The sequence below is a fragment of the Perca flavescens genome, chromosome 7 (assembly GCF_004354835.1).
Source record: "Perca flavescens isolate YP-PL-M2 chromosome 7, PFLA_1.0, whole genome shotgun sequence".
Lineage (NCBI taxonomy): Eukaryota > Metazoa > Chordata > Actinopteri > Perciformes > Percidae > Perca > Perca flavescens.
Genome location: NC_041337.1, coordinates 25,685,599 through 25,709,279, shown reverse-complemented (window position 1 = coordinate 25,709,279; position 23,681 = coordinate 25,685,599). Strand labels below are relative to the sequence as shown.

Here is a 23,681-nt window from a genome sequence, read left to right as displayed (position 1 = left end):
TAACTGTCCTGTCCAATTAAAGGCGGAAAAGCCCAAAAAATAATCTTAAAAAAACAACCACAACGATTTACCTTCTTTCTTGACCTTTTTGAAGTCAGGGACAGCCGGCTCAATTCTCTGTCTTTGTCCTTCCCGTCTCCTCCTCAGATCGGTGGAATCCGTTTCCTGTACGACAACCTGGTGGAGTCGGTGGAGCGGTTCAGCAGCAGCAGCGGGTTCGGCTGCATCCTCGCTCACAGCATGGGCCTGGGCAAAACGCTGCAGGTCATTTCTTTCATTGACGTCCTGTTCAGACACACCCAGGCTCACACCGTGCTCGCCATCGTACCTGTAAGCACCTGCGTACTGGAATACAAGGAAATGTGAAGGGTCAATAAGTGCTCAGATGTAGACCCACAGTATGATGATAAGAACATTGATCAAATCAGACTGGAAGACGATGAGGCAATTGACTCCGATTATTTCTATACTTTTATCCCAGGTGAACACACTGCAGAACTGGCTGTCAGAGTTCAACGTGTGGGTCCCGCCCCTGGAGGCGTTACCTCCAGATACCGACCCGGGACTGGTGACGCCTCGTGCCTTTAAGGTTCACATCCTCAACGACGAACACAAGTGAGTAACAGGAACAAGAGCGTTTTTGTTTGTTTTTAAGCTCTTCCTGTGTAAACCTCATTCGGTCTCCGTTCAAACCTGTTAACAGTGTTAAAAATGAACAGACTTAGCAAGCATTTGTTCCTCCTGTTCAAGCGCTACTCTGAAATTGTTATTATTCATAAGTAATTGGTAATTTATCACAATTAGATGATTGATTACAATACTATTTATCCTGGTTTTCTCTCTTTAATACAATATAGTCTTGTAAACCATCACTGAGAGAGCAAACCGCTCCAACATTGCATTTTACATTTTGTGCCACTGGGCTGGTGTATTAAATTCTAATAAATTGTATGTACTTTTAGATTTTGTACAACTTTCTGTATTGCTTTGGGAGAGCACAAACAAGGAGAGGGTGGTGTTCATTCTGTGCAAAATGGACCAGTGATTCAAAATATAGTAAAAATGTGTAAAATCCACTCTGTGACTGGAATTGAGGTATTTCAAGAAACACGAGCAGTAACTTTATTTACCTTTTCCTACCTTACCTAGGAACACGACGTCCAGAGCCAAAGTGGTGGAGGACTGGGCTCGGGACGGAGGCGTGCTACTGATGGGCTACGAGATGTACCGCCTCCTGTCGCTGAAGAAGAGCTTTGTGGCTGGGAGGAAAAAGAAGACCAAGAAAACAACGGGGCCAGTGGTCATCGACCTGGATGAAGAGGACAGGCAGCAGGAACTGCTCAAAGGTGGGAGAGGAGGGAACGAAGAGGAGTAGAAAATGGAGGGGAAATATGGGCAAAATGTTTTTAATATATGCTACTTTTTAAAGCACCAGGGTTGAATATCATTGAAGGTATTTTTGCCCTTTCTCCTCTCGTCCAGGTATCGAGAGAGCCTTGGCCCGGCCTGGTCCAGACGTGGTAATCTGTGACGAAGGCCATCGTATCAAGAACTGCCACGCAAGCACATCGCAGGCTCTGAAGAACATCCGAACCCGACGCCGCGTGGTGCTGACTGGCTATCCGCTCCAGAACAACCTCATCGAGTACTGGTGCATGGTCGACTTTGTCCGACCCGACTTCCTAGGTATGGGGCAAGATCAGCGTTTTGTTTCAGGAAATGTTTTTACTAAATGCTCCCTGAGATTAGCATGGAGATGTTGGTCATCAGAAGACTGCTTTGGTCACTTGTTTTTCCTGTTAATCTTCTCACTTCAGTTTTTATTTCCTGTATGTATCTCAGGTACACGGCAGGAATTCAGCAACATGTTTGAGCGTCCCATTCTTAACGGGCAGTGTGTGGACAGCACGCCTCAGGACGTCCGGCTGATGAGGTACAGGAGCCACGTCCTGCACAGCCTGCTGGAGGGCTTCGTACAGAGGTGAGACAGCTGCCTTTTTATAAATCCACAACTAGGTCCCTTAAAGATTTAATAGAGAATACAAAGATTCTGTTGACCTTTGCCTCTCTTAGACTTGACATTTTGCCACCTATTCTTCATTTTAAGTAATATTTTACAAAATATTGTACGTGTGTTTATTCCAGGCGAGGTCATGACGTCCTGAAAGACCAGCTGCCCTCTAAAGAGGAACATGTGATCCTGGTGCGTCTGTCTCCCCTGCAGAGGGCGCTCTACACAGAGTTCATGAACCGCTTCAGAGAGGCAGGAAACTCCGGCTGGCTCAGCCTCAACCCACTGAAGGCTTTCTGCGTCTGCTGCAAGGTGAGGAGGAGGGCATGTGTGTGGACCGCTACGTAGATTCAAAAGGACATTTATTTAACATCCATGGTAGATGTCTTCAAAATTTGCATCTGCACTAGGTATAAATGATTTTTTTAAATAATCAGAGTCCCACATTTCAGTCATTTTATCTGCAAGTACAGTATAAACATTGAAATTACTTCTACAAATATCTTCTTGCTCTGTCTGAGTCCCTGCCGTACGTAATACTGTTGCATAAGTAACCATCTAAGTCAACAGGCCTCTGCACCAAGATAAAGTCCTGTATATTTATCATACTTGGCAAATCCAGTGATTGCTGCCTTGAGTGTTTTCACACTGCTTGACCTCCTGTTATTCTTCAGATTTGGAACCACCCAGACGTTCTGTACGAGGCCTTACAGAAGGAAAACCTGGCCAGTGACCAGGACTTGGACCTTGATGAAATCACTTCCACAGGTCCCGCCCGATGTCCAACCGCACCCAATCAAAAATCCAAGCGCCTGGAGAACCCTAACCCCATTGGTGGACTGAGTCTCAACCAGCTGCAGGAGAAAGCCAATCAGGTCATCACTTATGAATGGGTATGTCAAAAGACTCAGATACAAAAGAGTTTTACAACAAATGTAATAGGTTTGCTTCCTTTAACATAAACCTGCATAATGCTTTTTTTTTTTTTAAGAATGCCACCAATGCTTTCAACCAAAATCTCAGTCAGGTCATAAACGGAACATTATGTTCCCCTTTACTGAGATGCTGCTGTCGGTTCAGTGCTGCCACCCACAGTATAATCAAGAAAACTACAAATAGATGCTCAGTAGTGCTTGTAATGCTTCTTTAAGACATCTTGAGGCCATTGTTTCGTATCAAAACACTTAAAACAAGTTAAATCCCACAATATATGTTGCATTGAATAGTGCGAAGTTAAACATTTCAATAGAATTCACATCTTTGTTTGTTGCCTCGCTTATAAGCAATGTAACCTCACTTTCTTTAAGTCTGTAAAGGTTTATGAATGTAAAGGGGATATTTAATAGTACAGTACATTTTAACAGTCTATCTCTTTGCATGGCCAGGCAAAGGACATCATGTATGACTACAAGCCCGGCCTCCTGGAGAACTCCGCAAAAATGGTGCTACTGTTCCATCTGATAGAAGAGAGCGTCAGGAAGGGAGACAAAATCCTCGTCTTCAGGTAGGAGATCAGACACACAAGAGAGCTTCAACTGGATTTTTATCAATTGTTTCTTCTCAGTTATTTCTACACTAAACAAAAACTAACTGTAGCTAAACAGATTACTAAGTGGGAACCTAACCTCAGCTTTTGTTTTCTGATTTGGTTAAATTCCAAGCCCTAATTCTGCCATTTGGCTTTCTCCTGCAGTCAGAGTCTGTCCACGCTGACGGTGATTGAGGATTTTCTGGCTAAGAGACCAGTGCCTCCCTCGCCCAACACGTCCAACAGAGATAGACCCAACCAGAACTGGGTCCGCAACCTCAACTACTACAGTAAGTGATCAGTAATTATGATATAAAGTTGTTTTTCCTTGTTCAGTATTTGGTCCAATAAATATCTCAAACTAGAAACCTATTAAGGCCCAGTGACACATATGTTGCGAAACAGGTGTAGTTCAGTGGAACATGGTCTGAATATTCTGTACAGTTTACTAACTCAGTTTTTTCTGTCCACCATGCTTAACTAATTGTATATTCTCATAAATCTGTTGTTTTTCTTGACTGTATTTCTGACCACAGTAGTTTGGGTGTGCAGTGGTACTGCTCCTCTAATTGACTTACAATGAGTGCTGCCATCTGCTGGCGTTTCTTGATAACAGACTTTGATTTATGGTTTTCCACAGGCACAGAAAAGAATTCATTGTAGAGCTCCTGTTTGTGTATTTCAGAGATATTTCAATAAATAGGAGCTGTATCCACAAAGTCACTTTGTCAACCTAGTAAAAGTGAATGGAGTTTAACTATGTGCACGCTTATCTTACTTTGCTCGAATGTTATCTTTATTCAGAACTGTTGTTGTAATTTTACCTCTAGATTATATATAATAGCAGGAGGAGAATCAAATCCCCAGGGATACAGTTGCACTATATAGTGAAGCCCCCCAGATTGTCAGGACTCTTCTAACTCTCCATTGGTTGTGTGATGTTTTGAAGGACTGGATGGAAGTACAGCGGCCTCAGAGAGAGAGAGACTGATAAACCAGTTCAACGATCCGTCCAACACATCAGCATGGGTCTTCCTGCTGTCAACCAGGTAAAACGCACAATAACAGTAAAATTAATGAGAGAAAATGGACATGAAAAGTCGGGACATTATATGACTATAAGAAACACAACCCTCAGGGCTGGTTGTCTGGGCGTAAACCTGATTGGGGCCAACCGTGTGGTGGTGTTTGATGCCTCCTGGAACCCATGCCATGATGCCCAAGCCGTGTGCCGCGTCTATCGCTACGGGCAGAGGAAGCCATGTCATATCTACCGGCTGGTGTGCGACTTCACGTTGGAGAAGAAGATCTATGACCGTCAGATCTCCAAACAGGGCATGTCAGGTGAGTCGGAGAAGGCATTGATGGCTTTGTTTGAATACTTAGACGAGAATTAGTCTCGCTTTGCCAGACCTTCCTCCACAGCAGCACTGCGGAGGAGGGTCTGGGTCTGTATGATAAGGGAATGTTTTGTCTCAGGACTGTCTCCTTTTGGAGGTCGGTGGGCCAGCCACACTTTAGCATACTTTCAAGAGGGAGAAAGAGGGGCTGAATTACGCTTTATCATTTGTGTTTAGGCATCTGCAATATCTTTGTTTACCTTAAAGGTTCAGCTAAACGTTTAAATTCACCTTCAGGAGGACAGGAACTTCAGAGAGTTGGGATGGCACTGCACAATAACACACCGTGGTTAAACTGCACTGCCTGCCTAATTGTCTCCTCAATTGAGTGTTCATTAAATTCTCCTGTGTAAGTCCTCAAGGTCTCCCAAACTTTCTTCACATATGTAAAATTTGTTTTTCCTTAACATTTTCGTTTTGCTGTTATTCATACCAAAGATGGAGCAGTAGAGTTTGTGGGCATTTGTAAAATAGTCTTATTCCTTACAGATTGGGAAAAGCATTATTCAATTTCAATAATTTCTTTTTGGTACATGAAATGCTTTTTTTTTTTTTTTTTTTTACAATTGGCTCTCTTTTGAACTCCCATCATTTCCTTTCTCCTCCTCTCTGTCCAAACATCCCTCTCCTCTGGACCCTTCCTTTTTCTCTCTCCTTCCCTCCATTAGACCGGGTGGTGGATGACCTGAACCCTGTGCTGAACTTCACCAAGAGGGAAGTGGAGTCTCTTCTTCACTTCGTGGAGGAAGAGCCAGACCCGTCACAGGTCCAGCTGCAGCCCCACGACAGCATGGAGAGCGTCCTCAGGAAGGCTCTGCTCCTCTATCCTCACCAGGTTACTAAGGTAGATGAATGGAGGAGACACTGTCCCTAAAGGTGCCTACAGGTTCTTTAAAAGAAGGACGTGTGTGTTACCCTGCATACAGTTTATTGCATTATTCACTGTGGTGAATTTTCATTTTCAAGTAGGCTGTCCAAGAGATGATTGGCAGTACTCTGCTTATTCAATAAGTCACTGGCTATTATGTGGCAATGCAAAATGTGAAAAACTTCTCATTAATTATCCATCGAAATCCATTTGATGAATAAATCTGAGGTGAGAACTACGCCAAGCAGTTGCAGTCCCGCTTTGCTTTATATTTTTAACACTGTTTTTAAATAGCTCATGAGATTCTGCAGTTTGAAAGGTGGTAATTCACCTCATAATTAAACCAGCTGGATTCTCAGTGGATGTTTTCGAGACTAAACTGTCACAGCAAAAACTGAGCTCACAAGATTTTTAAGCTTGCTTTGTGAGCCTAAGAATCTCTCATTTGGAACCTTTTATGTGTTTAATTGCACCTAATTCACTGGTACGAGCAAGGACATATTCCATTTACTTATAATAATTGACTTCACTTGTATTCACTTATATGTTTGCATTCTAAATTCCATTCAGCTCTTCTGCTTCTCGTACATATTTTTCTTCATTCTACCTTCCAGCAACCATTCCCCCACGAGTCGCTGCTGATAGACCGCAGGGAGCTGAAGCTGAGCAAGGCTGAGAAGAAAGCAGCAAAGAAAGGTTACGAAGAGGAGAAGAGGGCGTCTGTGCCATACACCCGCCCTTCCTACGCTCACTACTACCCTGCCAGTGACCAGAGCCTCACTAACATCCCCGCCTTCAGTCAGAGGAACTGGTCAGTGACTTATAGCAACTGGATAGATGGATAGATGGATGGATAGATGGATAGATAGATAGATAGATAGATAGATAGATAGATAGATAGATAGATAGATACTTTTTGAATAAAAGAAATAAGCTTTGATTGATTTAAACATTTAAACCTGGTTTTAAAAATGAACACAACAACTAATGAACTAATAAATAAATAAATAATTCGGCTCAGGCGACCACCTCCGCGTACTGAAGAGAAGCCCGGGGCCAGTGTCCGGCCAGTCCAGTCAACTCCAGTTCCCATGACGCCCCGTCAGGCGTCTGCAGGCTCCGACCCAGGCAATGACTCGTCAGGATCCAGCCTTGGAGGTTTTCCTATCAACTGCCTGCAAAAAGCCGGGGTGTTTGTACAGAGGATCGTCACCACTACTGGTAGGCAAAATGTGCATGTAGGCCTGATCTTATCTTTTACTTTGTCTTCATTCTGTGAATGCTTTTTTTTTTCCCAAGAATCGTGTACTCGCCATGACATTGGATGATCTACTCCTGGTAAATTAGTCTTTCTTGGTCTCTTTCAGACATCGTGATTCCAGGCACCAACAGCTCAACAGATGTCCAGGCCAGGATCAGTGCTGGAGAAAGCATCCACATCATCAGGGGCACCAAAGGTACAGTAACTCTTGTTTAAATCTTTGCTTGTTCTACTTTTTCAAATGTGACAATTAGCAGTTTTTTTCCCCCCCATTACACATGACCCTAAACTGAATATCTTTGAGTTTTGGACTGTTGTTCCGACAAACCAATGAATCAATTAATGGAGAAAATAGTCGGCAGATTATTAATGAAAATAATCATCAGTTGTAACCCTAAATGCAATCACAATGCTGCAAAAGCATCTTCTCTAAGAACCTTCACTTAATGAAACCGGTCAGTGTAAACTCTGTGTGTACTGATCATTTCTTTCACCTGTCTGTTTTAGGGACTTACATCAGGTCGTCTGATGGTCGAATCTTTGCCATCAGAGCGGCTAATAAGTCCAAGACTGCAGGGGAGAGTTCAACAGCGCCACCCAAAGGTAGGATGATCTATTACCAGAACTGACTTCCACTTAAAGGTCCCATGACATGATGCTCTTTGGATGCTTTTATATAGACCTTAGTGGTCCCCTAATACTGTATCTGAAGTCTCTTTCCCAAAATTCAGCCTTGGTGCAGAATTACAGCCACTAGAGCCAGTCCCACAATGAGCTTTCCTTAGTATGAGCCATTTCTGTGTCTATAGCTATTGAGGAGGAGAGGGAGGGAGGAGGGGGGAGGGGGGGTGTGGCCTTGACCAACTGCCACTTTGCTTGTTTGAAAGCCATGATGTCTCTCTCTCATGGGTGGGCCAAATTATCTGGGCGGGCAAAGCAGAGAAAGGGGAAGTAATCTTGCTCCTTATGATCTCATAAGGAGCATATTCCAGATTGGCCCATCTGAGCTTTCATTTTCTCAAAGGCAGAGCAGGATACCCAGGGCTCAGTTTACATCTATCACCATTTCTAGCCACTGGGGGACCATAGGCAGGCTGGGGGAACGCATATTAAAAAACCTCAAAGTGAAATTTTCATGCGATGGGCCCTTTTAAAGCAAAGATCTTCACAAATGTTATGCCAAGGACCCCTTAGCTGGAAGAGAGACAGAGTAGGGACCCCCAACTACATGAAGCCTATTGTGTAGAGCCTAATGGTAGAATTATTTTAATTTTATTAAAAATCTTTTCAGACATTTTAATTAAAAAAAACTTTCAAAACATTATTTTTTCAACATAATTTGGCAGTCCCCCTGCACTGACTCCGAGGACCCCCTAGGGGTCACGGACCCCCTGTTGAATATCTCTGACTTAAAGAGCCTTGGTTAGACAAGCAGAAATGTAAAAATATAAGGCACAAACTATTATTGACATTATGATGTTATTTAACCGAACCCTGTCCAAAAACTAATATCTAACCTCCAGTTTCGTCTTTTCAGACTCCCAGGCTGTAACGGAGGTACAGTGTCAAGTGTCAAACAAAGGCAGTAACGGTTGCCTGTCACCTGACAGGAAGCAGCAGGTACCCTTCAAGACTGCACCCCGCCCTCTTTCACCTGACGGCCCAGAGATCATCAGCGAGTTGCAGCGCTACACGGGTAGCACTGGAGCTGGCCCCGCCGCAGGCTCCGGAGCTCAGCCGGAGAGGGCAGCAGAGAGCACCATGAGCAACCCGCCTTCCACCAAACCGGTTCAGACCAATGGCAGCAGTGGGAGTTTTGCTCCTGAAAATATGAGCCACCATGATGCCTCTGTGATTAGTGTAATCCAGCCCCAAATGGACGCCACTGCAGCCCAAGACCTGAGAACAGGTTCCAAGCGCAATGCCTCTACCCCGCCCCTGGACGAGCGGCCCAGTAAGCAGCCCTCTGCAGGCAAACACTCCTCAGCCCCTCTGGCCACACAAGGCTTCCCCTTCACCGGGGGCTATGGCCACCCTCCTCTCCGCCTCAGCCCTGGCATGTTGGGTGGATCACTGGGCCACCCGCTCTTCATGGGGGCAGGCTCGCCTTACTTCCAGCCCCCCCACACTCAACTGGGGGACCCCAGTTATACGTACCCAGATCTGTTCAGCTTTGGCGGAGCCAGCGCAGTCCCCACCTCCTCTTCCTCTTCCTGCTCAACAACCACTGCGGCTGCCGTCTCATCTTCCTCATCATCTTCTGCATCAGTCAAAGCTGCCAGTTCCGTTCCAGGAGCCCTGCCGCCGTTTATGCTTTGCCCCAGCATGGTGGGCATGGCTGGGATGCTTCCAGCAGGCTTCCCTCTGTCTTACAGTCAGTCCATGGCTAGCCTCTACACAGGCTCCATGCTCCCTGGAGGGCTGCCGGGTCCAGCCGCCACTCCTGGTCCGGCTGGAGCCAGCTTCCTCTCCCAGTACCCTCCCACTGCTGCCTCCAGTTCCTCCTCATCTTCTCCTTCATCCTTTTCCCCTTCAGCGCGGTCTGAGGGCTGCCGTGGCCCGGTGCTGATTAACTGCGGGATTGTCAGCAGCGCCAGCAGCTCTGATGATGACGATGATGTAATTGAGGTGAGGGGACAGTGACAGACGAATGATGTGGTTGTTTGAGCAAGCTTGATTCAATTTAGAAATCATCAAAATGGGATGACATCCTGTTTGCCGGGCTTCTAAGGGCCTGTGCCCGAGGCCGTTAGGGAAACGGACAAAAAATGAAAGGCAACTGACATGGTGAAAAATGAGCCCCTGCTAAAGTGTTCCCTCGGTTCGTCTCTACTGCCTTGGAGAAATGGTCTGAATGGGGATTGAACAAAGACTGGACACCGAGCGACAAATCTTAATGCTGACTGTCAGAAGATGAAACCAGGGGAAGAAGAAAATGAAAATCAGAGGACTTTGGGCTTCCAAGTTTTTGTCCAAACCTGGCATTGAAATACTAATCACTGGACTTAGAACTGCTAAGTGTGGGCCTGCAGTGACCACAAATGGCCACTAGTTGTAGTGTTGACTTTAGAGATTCTAGTTCTGCAGCTTTGCAAAATGTCAAGACTCTTTTTGCTTTTTTTCAGCTAATCAAAAAGATGACTGTAGCGTGGATTTGCTTTAAAAAAAAAAAAAGTTTGAAAAATAAGTAAGCTGGTAGAAACGTTTGTTAAATATCAGTAACTGAAATGGTATTCTTCGTTAGTTGTTAAATATTGCTACTGAATATTTTCTTCAAATGGTAAAAAGAAAAGGTAAAAAAGATCAAACTGAACTTTAAAAAAAAAAAAAAAAAAAAAAAGCATTTTGATTGACAGAATAATTCACTGCCAGGACAAGGGGGTATTGTACGTTTTTGTTTCTGAAGAAAAAATACTACAGAAGTGGGATCATCTTGGATTATTGAAGAGGCGGTTGAGGCTTGATGAGGTTAAAGGCAATTCCTGCAACCTTAAAACTATAATGAAAGAATGTATGCCTAATCAAATGCCTTTAAACCAGGCCTTTTTTTGAAGAATCCTATTCAAGCATCAGACTTGGGAAGATCTGATTTTTCTTATTTTGTGCATTTTATATTTATGTAATCTCTTTTGATTTTTAAAGAACAATTATTGCCTAAAGACAGCCAGGTGAAAAATGAGAAGAAAAAAAACTGTGTTCTTGTGAGGTGTCCTCCTCGTAGCGGAGAAACAACCAACAGAAAATGCCTTTTTGCCTCCATCTTTCTGAATGTTAACTGTGAGAGAGAAGAGGTAAAGAGAGACGGGCGGTCACTGCGGCTCTCTGAATCTCACCCACAGTCTTACTGTAGCCTAGCGAAAAGCGATGCAAAACACTCACTCAAGCCTATATATGTATTCGTACAACCCCAGAGGAATTAATCTTGCAGACCCCAAGTTTTGGTTACGCTTGTCTCGATACTGTGTTCGTGTCTGTGTGTTGTTGTTTTTTTTTCTTTTCTTCTTAAGGGTTACAAAAGGAATCGTTTAAAAATTTGAAAAAAAAAGAAACTTGTGTCACTGTTTGGTAACTCGTTCTGACGACACAGATTCCACCTCTGTGCTCTGCTGTTTTTTTATTTCCCTCTTTCATCTCATTTTGTGAACAGAGGTCATTGTGAAACAGATTTTTTTTTTTTTTTTTGAAGAGATGGTGTAGCTTTGCCAAAAAAACGAGAAATGCACATCAGAGACCTCCATGGAAGAGGATTGTCTTAAGAGACTAAATAACAATGTAGAGCAGAATTAAAACTCCACCACAGCAAACACGCTGTCTCTACAGCATCATCACAGCCGCAGCTGAGAAGTACATATCCATCTCTCTGTATGACCTTACAGGTAACACTGTGCACTGTACTGCACTGTAAAAGAGACACAAATCTGTATACGTCTGTAAAACGGTTGAAAGCTGGGAAAGCTTCAGCATGTGACCAAGTTCCCTTTAAATTAACTATAAACCATCGCTCTGCTGTTCCAATTGATCCCCTCTGATCACACAAAGCGATCTACTACGGTCTGCACTTCATTCTTCAATGGAAAATGTTCTCCAAAATGGCTGCAGCAAGAGCTTCAAATCTCACCAGCTCTTTTGTTGAAAATGAAACTCGGAAACATCGTCAATTAAAGACTGAGAATTTTCAGTTTCTTTCTTTTTTTTTTTTTTTCTCTTTCCTATATTTGTTCTTCATGCTGAAATTGTTAGTTTACTTATGTTTCATTTTTGTTTTCTTCTTTTTACAATGTTTGAATTTACCAAATTAATTTATTCATAACGGTGCATATTTATTCATTTTTATTTTTGTACAATGTTCTTTTTCTTGGTTTCCCTTTTTATTGCTTTTCTTTATTTTGTTTGTACGATTTGTATATTACTATTGTTAAAGTGACGATCTGCGAGTCTGACCCAGCACGTGTGAACTTGCATGTGGACCAAACCAATTAGTGCATTACTGTGCACATTAATAGCCAGGGTAATGCTGAGCTGTGTTCATTCATCAGAATGTCCTCCCTGTTCACAAGTTTGTTCACAATTGGGATACAAATCTTAAGTATTCAATAATATGAGCCATTTATGTGCATGTAAATGAAGCTCATTTGCAATGGGTCAAAAATTGAAGCAGTCCAACCACTCATCAGCTGAAAAGAAAGAAAATAATAAAGAGCTTTTCTTTCCTTTTGTTTGTTGTTCATTGCCATATCATCAGAAATGTCCATCTGTGTCATCCCTATGATGGCAAAAAAAAAGGTTTCTTCAGTGTTGACCCGTTTGGTTGTCAGCTCTGCGTTTGTCGCACTGACTGACTGCTCTTTTATTTTACAGCTTTCTACTTGAATTTACATATTTATTTATACAAATCGATTCGGTTGACTGTCTGAATTTTAGCCGAGTAGAAGATTAAAGCTGCTGTCTTTGAGGATTGGCTCTAGTCAAAGCCTGTTGTGTAGTTTATCGATGGATAATGTGTATGACCTTGGATAACTTTTATATCCTCTTTTTTTTGTTGTTGCTTTTTGAAGTTTGTAAATAAAAAGAAACATGTTTTAAAAAAAAAAGTACTTTTCCTAATTTCTTTACATCGATACACACACAAACACACACACCAACACAGTCGGTTGCGCACACAAGTAACCGAGCAACGTGACAGAACTAAGCTGCTTCCAAAAAAAGGAACCACTTTTACAGTCACACGGCTAGTAGTAGTAGTAGTAGTAGTAGTAGTAGTATTTGCTCTCAACCACAACCCTATGAAGTATACACAATGGTATATTGTATTGTATTAATTGTAACCCTGTAATGTACAGTGTAAATGTGTCTTGAAGGAAAAGAAACGTGTAATCTAGGGTAAGCAGACTGTAGACTCCATTTAAGAGAGAACATGTACCCAAAGGCCCTAAAACAGTTTGTCTGGTGTTCCTTAGAGTTCATAGACCATTGAAGTACTTGGTGGTGTCTTTTTTTCTTTCCTTTGCAGTAATAATCAAGCACTCCTAATAAAAATGAGAGAATCTGGAATCGGCTCCAGACAGTGCTTTATTCTGTTCATTGATTTTTAAGACCCCACTGCATATAATAAACAATGTGTTTTACATGAAAACCTAATATTGCGTAGTTTCAATAATGTTTAACATTTTAATCCTTTAAAAAAGAGATACATGTGAACAGAACAAAACAAAAAAACGTGTCGGCCAATTCACTGATGGGATACCTACTCATGCAAAATGGTATAAAAAATAGCTCTTCTTAAAGAAAAGCTGTTAATCATAATAGGTGAAAGAAATGATTATTGAATCTCCAACATTCTAGACATAACTTGATCTTGATGTCTTCTGTCTATTTATTTGCACTCGTGTAAAGTGGTAAGATCAATGAAATGTAACATTGAGGGTGAAATCTGGGTTTGGTTTGTACTGACCCGCTTTCCACGTCCTACTTTAATAAATGGCCACTCACATAGTGGAGTTTGTGTGTGTATGTGTGTGTGAGACCTTGTGTGTATATTTATATATACAAGCAGATGTTTATTTTAAATTTGGATTTGCAGAATTGAAATCTTTAAAATGTAATTAAGGCATTAAAACCAACAAATGTGTCACCTGACAATTGTGTAAATCCCAAAATTCACCAGCCTTTATTTTGCAGGTTACTTGAGTTGTTGGCTTGTTGGTGGTGTCATATATAGTTTATTCCACCCACCAAAAGAGGATAAAACAGATAAATGTAATGAATAAATCAACCTCCATTTCCAGTGAGAGGTGTGAAACATCTGAATAATAACAAAGAGTATCTCGTTTCATTGGATTAATGTCCTGCACACAGAGGGGGATGGTTTTGCAGAAACAAATGACTGAATTCCCATAGCTCACTGGCTCATTTGCATGCTAATTAAATTGCAGAACCTGACTACCTGTTTTGGTTTTGTATGTACACCTGCGTTTCATTAGATCTCATTTGATCCATAACCATTATGTTCCAATTTAACATCCGCAATGACTATAAATTGCTATAAATTTACACCACTATCATCATAGAACTAAATGAAATGTTGCTTCTAAATCAAAGTTATAAGCCAGAGTCCTTAAAGTTATCGGCTGTTGGTAACATCTGAGTGAAGGTTGCTGTTTAATGTGTCCTTGTTGCATGTTTCCCTATTACAACCTATTTGTATGTGGTTTGTCTTCTTTGTAAATGTGATGTGAGTTCTGATTGTTCTAAATAAAATGAATGCATCTGTGTTATATTTGTGTCTTTTTCATTACATTGTTTTCAGAGTATAATATCGCTGCAAAACCTTAAAGGAACAGCTTGTTTAGACAAAAAAATTGCAAATTACCCATTTTGAAGTGAACAATAATATTCCTATACTACATATCTTAATGAGAACATCAAAGCTTACAGTAACTAAAGGAAATGTGTGACCTAATACATAGAAATCATACAGTATTTACACAGGAGAGAGGTATTACTATAGTATAGATAGAACATTTTCACAAACCACCAACTAGAAGAACATTATTGATGAAGCTATAGGCAGCTAACAGTGGTGGAAGAAGTAGGAATGTCATGGTGTAAAAGTAGGCTACTGAAAGTAAAAGTCCTGAATTATCTTTTTATGTAAAAGTACTATCTGCAAAACGTATTTGAATTATGAAAAGTAAAAACACTCATGCAAAATGGCGCCTTTTAGAATGTTATATCTAGGCTGGCCTTTTCTTGGCTAGTTATGCATTTACCAGTAAGTAGGCTATACAGTTTAATGTTGAAGCAGTTAACTAACCAATGCTAAACATATGCAAAAATAATTTGTGACTATTGCTTTTAAATAAATGGAAATAAATGTAGGCTTATTTAACTTTGAACTGTACAGTTGACGTGTAAAGACAGGTTACTTGAATAAATGTATTTAGCTGCTTCCCACCACAAGCAAGGCTAATCTATAAGGTCTAAATAGTAACAAAGTCAGTCATCTACCGACTAATTTTAACCCAGCTTTACTTACTTTGTGTTGTACCGAGGACTGGTGCGTTATTTGTTGAGAACTCGGTTTCCCAGAATGCTCTGGTGTTAAAACGTTACGTGACTTGACGTTTTTTTTTTTTGTTTTTTTTTTTAATTACCAATTGTTGATGACGATGGCAGACAGCGCAGGTCAGTAGCTGAGCGGTGGGACAGGCAGAGAGGAGTGCCTGCCAAGATAAAATCATTTTCTCCGGTGACCTGCTCTCAAAAGACGGAAAACCAATACAATAAACGAATGAAGCTAAGGTAGTGTGAAGAACCGCTGAACTATTCGCGAATTGACGCTGGTTCAGAAACGTCTCTAACATTGTTTTGAAGGCCTGTTGCTAGCTACGAGAATCCTCGGGCTAGCCCGGGCCGAGAGTGCGCAAGGGACCAGGACAGGGGCTCCCTAGGTTGGTTCGATCGAGCAGGTTTTAACTGATGCTGGCTGCCCTGTCTTATAATCAAACCAAGACGTAACCTCTCCTCCTCCTCCGTGGCGGATATAAATCAGCGTAACTCAGTTTGACAGCTAGCTAACATTAGCTCTCCTGTGTTTACAAGCTAACACAGCCCAAACCCTTTGAAGAAGTTGGACACTTGGGTATATTTGTTTTAGTTAGGATTTGCATATTTGGGTGCTACCACCTGCCTGCTAGCTGGTGTTGATTTGTAACCTTGTTGTAGTTCTGTCCACGCCGACTAAAGGTCGCCAGCACGGCAGCTAGCTAGATCAAAAAGTCTCCTAGCTACGGTTATCGCATTCTTCAAGCTTATCTACTGCTGCCCAAAGTTTGTTACCTTATTTGAATAGAAGGAATAGACCACTGAGTTGATTAACACAACTATCTTTAACCAGTTGAAAGACCGTAATCCGGATGAAGGCTCACAGAGAAGTGTGGATTTTGATGCTCTCAGGTTTTAGAGGTGTCACCTGTTATTCTTGGCATTATTAAATCTCACACCGGGATCCAACATCTGCTGCACCAGAAGCAACTGATCTGCTGTTTCGCTATCTTGAACTGATTTGCTCAAGAAGGATCCTCTTCAAAACAAACCACAATGAATCGTTACCTGCCAGTGGCACGACAGCACTTTCTGGCTGCCCTTGCCAGCACCAGTGTGGTAGTGAAAAGTATAAGTGCTGTGGTGGTATTCCTCTATCTTTTGTCATGGGCTGTCGACACTCCATACGCACTGGGGGTGACACCAGGCTACCTTTTTCCGCCAAACTTCTGGGTGTGGACACTGGTGACCCATGGGGTGGTAGAGCAGCATGTCTGGGGTGTGGTGGCCAATGTGGGGATCGTTATGGCCTGTGGGCGCCTGCTGGAGCCTCTGTGGGGCGCTCTGGAGCTACTGATCTTTTTCGCAGTGGTTAATATCTCTGCAGGCCTCCTGGCAGGCCTCTCCTACCTCCTCACCTATGTTGCCACCTTCGACCTGGACTACCTGTTTGCTGTTCGTGCCTATGGAGCAGCTGGGTTCCTGGGAGGTGTCCTGGTGGCACTGAAGCAGACCATGGGGGATACTACAGTGCTCAGGGTGCCACAGGTGAGGCTAACAAATACTGAAAGTAATTTCTGCTCTGCATTGATGCTTATTGACAAAGGGTATGCTACTAAATATTACCAGACCAATGAAGAGTGCGGGCCAGCAAAGCTGAATTGAGAATGCAATCCAACAAGAATGTAAACGGCCCTGGAGACCTAACCACTAGTCCTTGAGATGTTTACATAAACAAGCCTGTGTCAGATTATGGCCATCACACGTCAAGGACCCCATATTCACAAATAGCATAAAATAGCTTTGTTGTTAGTTTAAGTTAACATAGAATTTCACAATAGATACACACAGAGAAAGGACAAGATGATGTAAAGGCAAAGTACCAGATTATTTGCCTTGATTTACACACTACGCATAACTCTGCATGAATTAGGAAACCATTTGTGGCTGTGTCACTCTTAGAAGAGCTGAATAATATATACTGTATGCTTTCAGCTATAAAGGAAGCATTGTGAGTTTAAAGGGTAGCTTTTAAATTTGAGGTGAAAGCTTTAGTGCGTAACTTTTCGATATTAATGAACGTACGTTACATTCAAGTTGCTACAAAGCTAATTAAGACTATCAGCTCCACACAACTCTCTCTGTGTTTCTCAGTATGGCTATGTTCAGAAGATAGTGGCGTCCGGCGACTTTCGCACGCAGAAACTCAAGGGAAGATAATTACCTCTTCTGAAGGGTCCGTAGTGTTTTTTAACCCTTGTGTTGTCTTCCCGTCGACAACCTTTTGTTTTTCTGGGTCACAATTTTAAATAAAACTTTTTTCAACATTTGGGTCGTCTTTTTCAACACTTTTATCGCTTTCCCCAACGTTTTTGTCACTTTTTTTCAAGGCTTTTGTCACTTTTTTTCCAGATTTTTTTTCTGCACTTTTTTTGACATTTTTGTCACTTTTTTATGTTCTTTTATCTTTTTTTTTTCAAATGCTATAAAATTTAATAAAACTCCCAAATTCAATAAAAATAGTGAACTCATTATTTACTTTACTTGTGAAGAGCATTGTAGGGAACCATCCATGGTCTCTTTTTTTTTTTTGACAATTTGGTTGATAGAAACTCAAAATTCTGATATAGAAACTTTGTGAAAATGGGTCAAGGACAACAGGAGGGTTAAACTTCCGTGTCCTCCTTGGCTACTAGCAACTGCGTGGAGGAGGGGTGGGGGCTGTGCACGTTCACAGAAGACTGTATCATGTGGACGCGCGGACAGTTTTGTTGTCATTACTTAGAATTCCTCAGGGAGGGCGACAGAAACTACGCACTATAGCTTTAATAGAGTGGTATAGAGTGAAATGCGCAAACTTGCACACTTACCAACAGCATACTGCTGTGTTTTTGGATTGGAGAAATGCTGGAAATCCACATGTGGTTCTGGGGTGTTGCTTCCAGTCAACTTGGAGGCTGTAGTTTGTGGTTTTGCATGAAAGCATCCAGTCATGTCTTTCAGCCCCTTGCTAACACTTAGTGAAAAACATCTAACGGGATATACTATTGGCATAACAACACTACAAACTACAGCCATAAGAAAGACAACAAACAGATTAATAGGCTATCTACTGCAGGACTTTTGTATGGTCCGTTTTTTGTGTGTATACTGTGCCTTGTTAAGTGGGATGACTCCCAGATTATTGAATTGTGATTTTATGTTTGGGGAGGAACGGTTGCTTTTTGTTTTACTCTTGTTACATCCAAGCAGCACTTCCTACATTTAGTTTAAGTTTTTATGGCGGTGTGGTATGGTAATAGCTTTAATCGATTTATGAGCCCACGCATCAAATTATTGTCAAATACAGTGATCATGCTGTTGTATTGAAGCCATACAAGCCAGTGGTTTATAAGCTGTTGAGTGTTTGCTTGGTTTGTGTCCTGCTGTCTAGGCATGTGATTCTCTTCCAAATTTGCACTAAAGTGTGATCTGTTAATTTAGCTACATTTTAAGATTAAATCTGATGCTCTTCTGCAGGGCAGCTTACACTGAGTGTCCAGATAAGTTTTTTTTGCTGAAGCACACATTAGCTTCACATTCCTAATGTGTCTCTTAAACTACCAGGCTACTCTGCTTTGGCTATTTTTTACGTTTTTTTTTTTTTGCACTTGTTGTGAGTTTGTATAAAACTAGGTTACTTCACTCTAATCTCCATCATTTTAGCTGAGCAGGTTAGGAAATGTACTCCATCAAATCGCTGGTACATTTTGACTATGACTCCCGCATGCCACCCTGGCATACAACCAGCTATTGTTCGTTGTTTCAATTCCTGAATCTAGCTGACTTGGGTGAACTGTGGGAACTGGCAGCCACAGTGGTCTGTAGACAAAATGGCAGCTGTCCCTTTGCCTGATTATTTTTTATTTACATGAACTAAAATCTGTCTCCCCTTCCCATCTCAGGTGAGACTCAAAGCAGCTCCGGCTTTGGTCCTCCTCCTCCTGGCCTTGCTCCGCCTGGCAGGGCTGCTCGACAGCTCGGCCCCCCTGGCTGCCTACAGCTATGGTGCCCTGTCCGGCTGGGTCTACCTGCGCTTCTACCAGAGGCACAGCCGGGGCCGTGGGGACATGTCGGACCACTTTGCCTTCGCTAGTTTCTTTCCTGAGGCGCTGCAGCCGGCCGTGGGGCTGCTGGCGGGGCTGGTCCACTCCGCCCTGGTGAAGGTGAAGGTGTGCAGGAAGATGGTGAAGAGGTACGACGTGGGGGCGCCCTCCTCCATCACTATCAGCCTGCCAGGGACGGACCCACAAGATGCAGAAAGGAGGAGGTGAGTCGGAGCAAAAAAAAGAGTTAAACATTTACATCCGCATGCTTATAAACTGATCTCATGCAAAGGGTGGTCTGATATATTGGTGTGCCTAGTTTTTAAATATCTGATACTGGCAAATTAGGGTCAAGCGTGATTGAGGTTCCCTCGTGATCCTTTACATTTCATTTTTGATTAATTTAATTATATTTTTTGAAAAGCTGAGCCTCTGTGCTCTTTTTCAGTCCTACTCCTCAGTGAGAGATGAGAGCCCCGGTAGCCGTATGGTGAAGTCGCATATCAGATAACCACAACATCCTCGGTTTGACCCCAGACAGGGGACTTTTTTTAAAGACAAAAAAATTATTTTACATTAAAGGATGGCCTCTACTTTTACAAATTCCATCCAGGCTAAGTTTGCTGTACACTCACACACCTGCACGTGTTCAGCCACTTCCCAGTTGGAAAATGTTGTGATATCAATTGAGTGTAAATTTGTATCCAGAAACTGGTAAACTGGTTGAATTGTTTCAGTCTGCAATCCAATCTTCTTGTTAGAGTTTCCTTCCTCCAGTATGACGCACATTAAACATGGCTGCCACGTGAATGACGCTAAGGCCTTCTGTAAGCTTTTTTTATTGAGAGGTCTGCTGAATGAGAAATGCACCTTATTGTGATGATTTAAAAAGTAATTGGTACTTTAATCAACAGGAGGAATTACATTCCAAAAATGACATAATTCATTTTGTTAAATTGCCTATTCTTCTTCTGATTGTCAGTATTAAAGGACAATATCAGCAAAAAGTGTGTTATTTCCCAGATTATTATTATTTTTTTTTTTTACTGCCAAGTAACTAGTTGGATATCTTAATTGTGAGTTCACACAGTTATCAGTGTATTCTAATTGTGTAGGACACCTAACATGGCAAGGAATAAGAATTTCTCTTGCTGTTGATTTTTTTTGGGAAACGCCTTACTCACCTCGGGTACAAAAAGGTCAGTAGATTGCAGGCCAGTAGATTAGACTAAAAAGGGGGTCAATTCCCCACATCCATGGTGAAAAGGCATATATTAAAAGATGAATTTCAGGATGTCATTATGCGATATCAGATAACTCAAACAAAGATTGATTTTAATTAGAGAATCAATTATTATTATTTAACCAGCCCTAATCACATTCACAGTCCATGTAAACATTGTCATTGCTGGCATGCTACAGCTCTGATGCCACAGGTATCAGTTTTTTTTTTGTCAATTGAAACAAGACAAGTGACTGAACATTAACATCAAAGTCAGGACATTTGCACTACATCTATTGTAGTACAATCTATTGGGGCAGATGCCTTTAACTAAGTCACTGAACCCCCAAAACTGCTCCAATGGCGCTGCACTTTTGCTTGCCCTGTGCTCTAGGGCTGGGACGATATGTTTTTGTCCCGATTTGATTCTTTCACGATAACTGGGTGCTGATTTAATTTGTATTGCGATTTTCATTTATTGCGATTCTAGAAGTATTGGGATTCGATAGTATTGAGTATTGCAATTTTCTTTTCCTCCTTTAACAAAAACAAAAGTTGAATAATACACTTCTAGAGACAATATATCATGAGACATTTCTAAAAACTAATTGTTTTCTAAGAAGAATGCACATCACGTGTCAAACAGTCAGTCTGACGTTTATTTCATTTTTAAAGAAGTACATAACATGCATTTTCTGCTTTCGGGCTGTTTTGCTGGAAACAGATATGACGTAGTCGCCGTCGTCGGTACGGTATAAACAGAAAATATTTAGGTGAATCATTGTTTAAAAATTCTAGGAAAAATAATCGATTTTAAAAATCGTCACAAAAAAATCACGATATGATTTCTTTTCCCACCCCTACTGTGCTCTGCGTGTGTAGGGACGTTGTGTTTGTGTAACCGATGAGGGATGACACACTTTAATTGTCTTGACAGCAAAGTTCTGTTGTCTTTTTTTTTTTTTTTTTTCCCACATGGCTCACTTTCCTCGACGTATTTCATACTGTTATTAAAGCACAGTGATGCCATGGAAGCATGAGATTTACACAGGAGCGCTGCACCAATCACAAGCAGGCCTCCGTTGTTGTGCAGCAGCACTTCCTTATGGGATTGACGAAGAACGTCTCTCTTCTCCCTCTTCCTTCCAGACAACTGGCCCTCAAGGCTCTGAACGAGCGTCTGAAGCGTGTGGAGGACCAGTCCGCCTGGCCCAGCATGGACGACGAAGAAGACGACGACGACGACGAGGTCAGGACCGACACACAGCCGCTCCTCCCGGGGGGGCGTGACCCCTCCTCCACGCCGAGACCAGCAGCAGGGGGACCGGTCGGAGGCTCGCTCTCCTCCACCTCCTCCTCCTCAATGTCGCAGAGCAGCGGTGGGCCGTCCACAGGCGGAGCGCAACACCCAGAGTCCAGCATTATCAGCTTTGAGGATGCACCTTCTAGATCGTAACAAATAGAACCCACGTGTACAGATACGCACGCTCTGTTCGGTGTCACTGGAAGGTATACTAGTGTAGTCAGCATCCCTGACTAGTATACAAATATGTTCAGTGACAGTGAGTAGGTATACACTCGATATCCCACACGCCAACACACAACACATCTTTGACCTGTTCATACACACAGACCGTGCGCTCACAAACACACTGTCAATGTCATGATGAAGCCCAAAGGGGGGGTAACTGTAAAGTGCTTTCAGTTCAGACATGTTGTTTGTAAATGGGCAAACTGGACACTTAATTCTTCTTCCTTCTTGCATACGGCCAGAAATTCTGTCTGGTTCCGGACATAATCCGAACTTGCAGTCCTCGGTCCACTGCTTCATGTTGTCTCTTTCTCTCGCTTTCTAAATAAATAACAAAATGGGTGTACAATATTCTTTTTCCAAGTCTTTTTCGGAGCAGCCATAGCTCTCTGATGGCCTGCCTTGAGAAAGCTTACAGAGACGCACGCTGACTTCTCGATTCTTGATGAAAGGCCGACTCTACTTTTTGATAAGCACTAAAAAAAAAAAAAAAAAAAAAAAAAATGGCTGCAAGTGACAGTGGATTATGGTTAACTGGTTCTTGATCAGAAACCAGGTGTGTAACGGAGGAAGTCTGACAAGCACGTTCTCGGCAGAGGTGCTGGACCAGAGCAAAGAAGCTGGTGCAGGTCTGTCCTGCTGATAAACTATGATACAAAACTTCAAGATTTGAAGAGGTGAAAATCATTTTTTTCCGGGCCAGGTTCGTTTGCCGCCTGGTGTCTCTGTGGAACAACAGGCAGAGAAATGGACTGGTGGTGTAGTCGTTTTTTAATTCCCCGTTTGTCGTTCAATTGAGAACAATTCTGTATTTGATTTTTCTTCTAGATCTGTTCGTGACTAAACAAAATCCCAAAAAAAATAAAAAATTCTTTTGTTTCTGTGCACTAACCAGACACGTTCATGGCGTTACACTCGCACACAGCTCTGTGGATGATGATTATGATTCTTGTTTTAACAAATTATGAGTTTATTGCATTTTTCAATATCAAGCCTACTCCTGGAGCATCATCCTGTAACATTTTACACTTTCACCTTCTATGATCTGAAATGATACAAGAATTATACAATAATCTGGGTGCATGTAATACAGAGTGGTCACTGTCGGTCATGGTTGTGTTTTTTCGTTTGGTGCCATTACAAATGCAGCCATGGGTAGAGACTGGCTATTCAGACTGTGCAGGTGTTTTTAGAGTTGCAGATTCAGAGTTGGTACCTGTGCTGTGTCAAACTCCGCTCCCATTTGTCGATCGCAGACTCGTAAATTTCCCAGTCACATCCTTTGCACTTGTAAAATCTTTCATTTCTGGGGGGAAAAAAAAAACACAGTGCCAAGCAGAGCCAGTGTTGATCATTTCCGTGGGAGGTTGACGGGCAGCTAAATTGTTTCATAAAAAACACTTCATAAATGCTATGCAGTCAGTGATTCATACATGTTGTAGACAGTCATCGCTGTAGATGTGGCAGGCTATTATGGTAATGGTCTTGATCAAATCATTTGAATTCCCAGTTTCCCTCCTGTCCTTGTTGATTAAAGTCAGTTGCAGCCAATACATTATTTCAGACGTTGCCATCACAGTGATGACAAATTGATAAATTATTTTTAAACTTGTGATCAAGAGGTTGAAAATGTTTTCATATTAAATGGGAATTTCCAAATAGAGGTGAACCATGCAGAATTTGCAATCTGGAAACTACACAAAAATTTATGAATGTAAGTAAGTACAGAAAT

General features: G+C 42.0%; 2 protein-coding genes across 6 annotated transcripts in view; both read left to right on the top strand.

Moving 5' to 3' along the window:
- The window catches only part of LOC114558727 (helicase ARIP4), an 85,964-nt gene extending 73,313 nt beyond the window's left edge, over window positions 1–12,651 (top strand). For all 5 annotated transcript variants that reach the window (XM_028582908.1, XM_028582909.1, XM_028582910.1 and 2 more), the window contains 17 exons: window positions 148–330; window positions 482–615; window positions 1,150–1,346; window positions 1,483–1,686; window positions 1,843–1,981; window positions 2,146–2,323; window positions 2,686–2,904; window positions 3,397–3,515; window positions 3,705–3,829; window positions 4,489–4,588; window positions 4,678–4,883; window positions 5,608–5,783; window positions 6,422–6,618; window positions 6,829–7,028; window positions 7,175–7,264; window positions 7,576–7,671; window positions 8,606–12,651. In XM_028582908.1, the coding sequence (XP_028438709.1) occupies window positions 148–330; window positions 482–615; window positions 1,150–1,346; window positions 1,483–1,686; window positions 1,843–1,981; window positions 2,146–2,323; window positions 2,686–2,904; window positions 3,397–3,515; window positions 3,705–3,829; window positions 4,489–4,588; window positions 4,678–4,883; window positions 5,608–5,783; window positions 6,422–6,618; window positions 6,829–7,028; window positions 7,175–7,264; window positions 7,576–7,671; window positions 8,606–9,711 (3,669 nt within the window). In that variant the 3' untranslated portion in view covers window positions 9,712–12,651. The remainder of the gene's footprint in view (window positions 1–147; window positions 331–481; window positions 616–1,149; window positions 1,347–1,482; window positions 1,687–1,842; window positions 1,982–2,145; window positions 2,324–2,685; window positions 2,905–3,396; window positions 3,516–3,704; window positions 3,830–4,488; window positions 4,589–4,677; window positions 4,884–5,607; window positions 5,784–6,421; window positions 6,619–6,828; window positions 7,029–7,174; window positions 7,265–7,575; window positions 7,672–8,605) is intronic.
- A 2,586-nt stretch (window positions 12,652–15,237) lies between these two features.
- Window positions 15,238–22,291, top strand: tmem115 (transmembrane protein 115). The gene is made up of 3 exons (XM_028583213.1): window positions 15,238–16,659; window positions 19,056–19,420; window positions 21,568–22,291. Exons 1-3 carry the CDS (start codon window positions 16,168–16,170, stop codon window positions 21,872–21,874), a joined length of 1,164 nt encoding a protein of 387 aa, XP_028439014.1. The 5' UTR covers window positions 15,238–16,167; the 3' UTR covers window positions 21,875–22,291.
- The last annotated feature ends 1,390 nt before the right edge of the window (window positions 22,292–23,681 follow it).

Coding starts and splice junctions, on each gene's coding strand:
- tmem115 (XM_028583213.1), top strand. CDS start 16,168: ATGAATCGTTACCTGCCAGTGGCACGACAGCACTTTCTGGCTGCCCTT. Junction 16,660..19,055: donor CAGTGCTCAGGGTGCCACAG/GTGAGGCTAACA, acceptor TTCCCATCTCAG/GTGAGACTCAAAGCAGCTCC. Junction 19,421..21,567: donor CAAGATGCAGAAAGGAGGAG/GTGAGTCGGAGC, acceptor TCTTCCTTCCAG/ACAACTGGCCCTCAAGGCTC.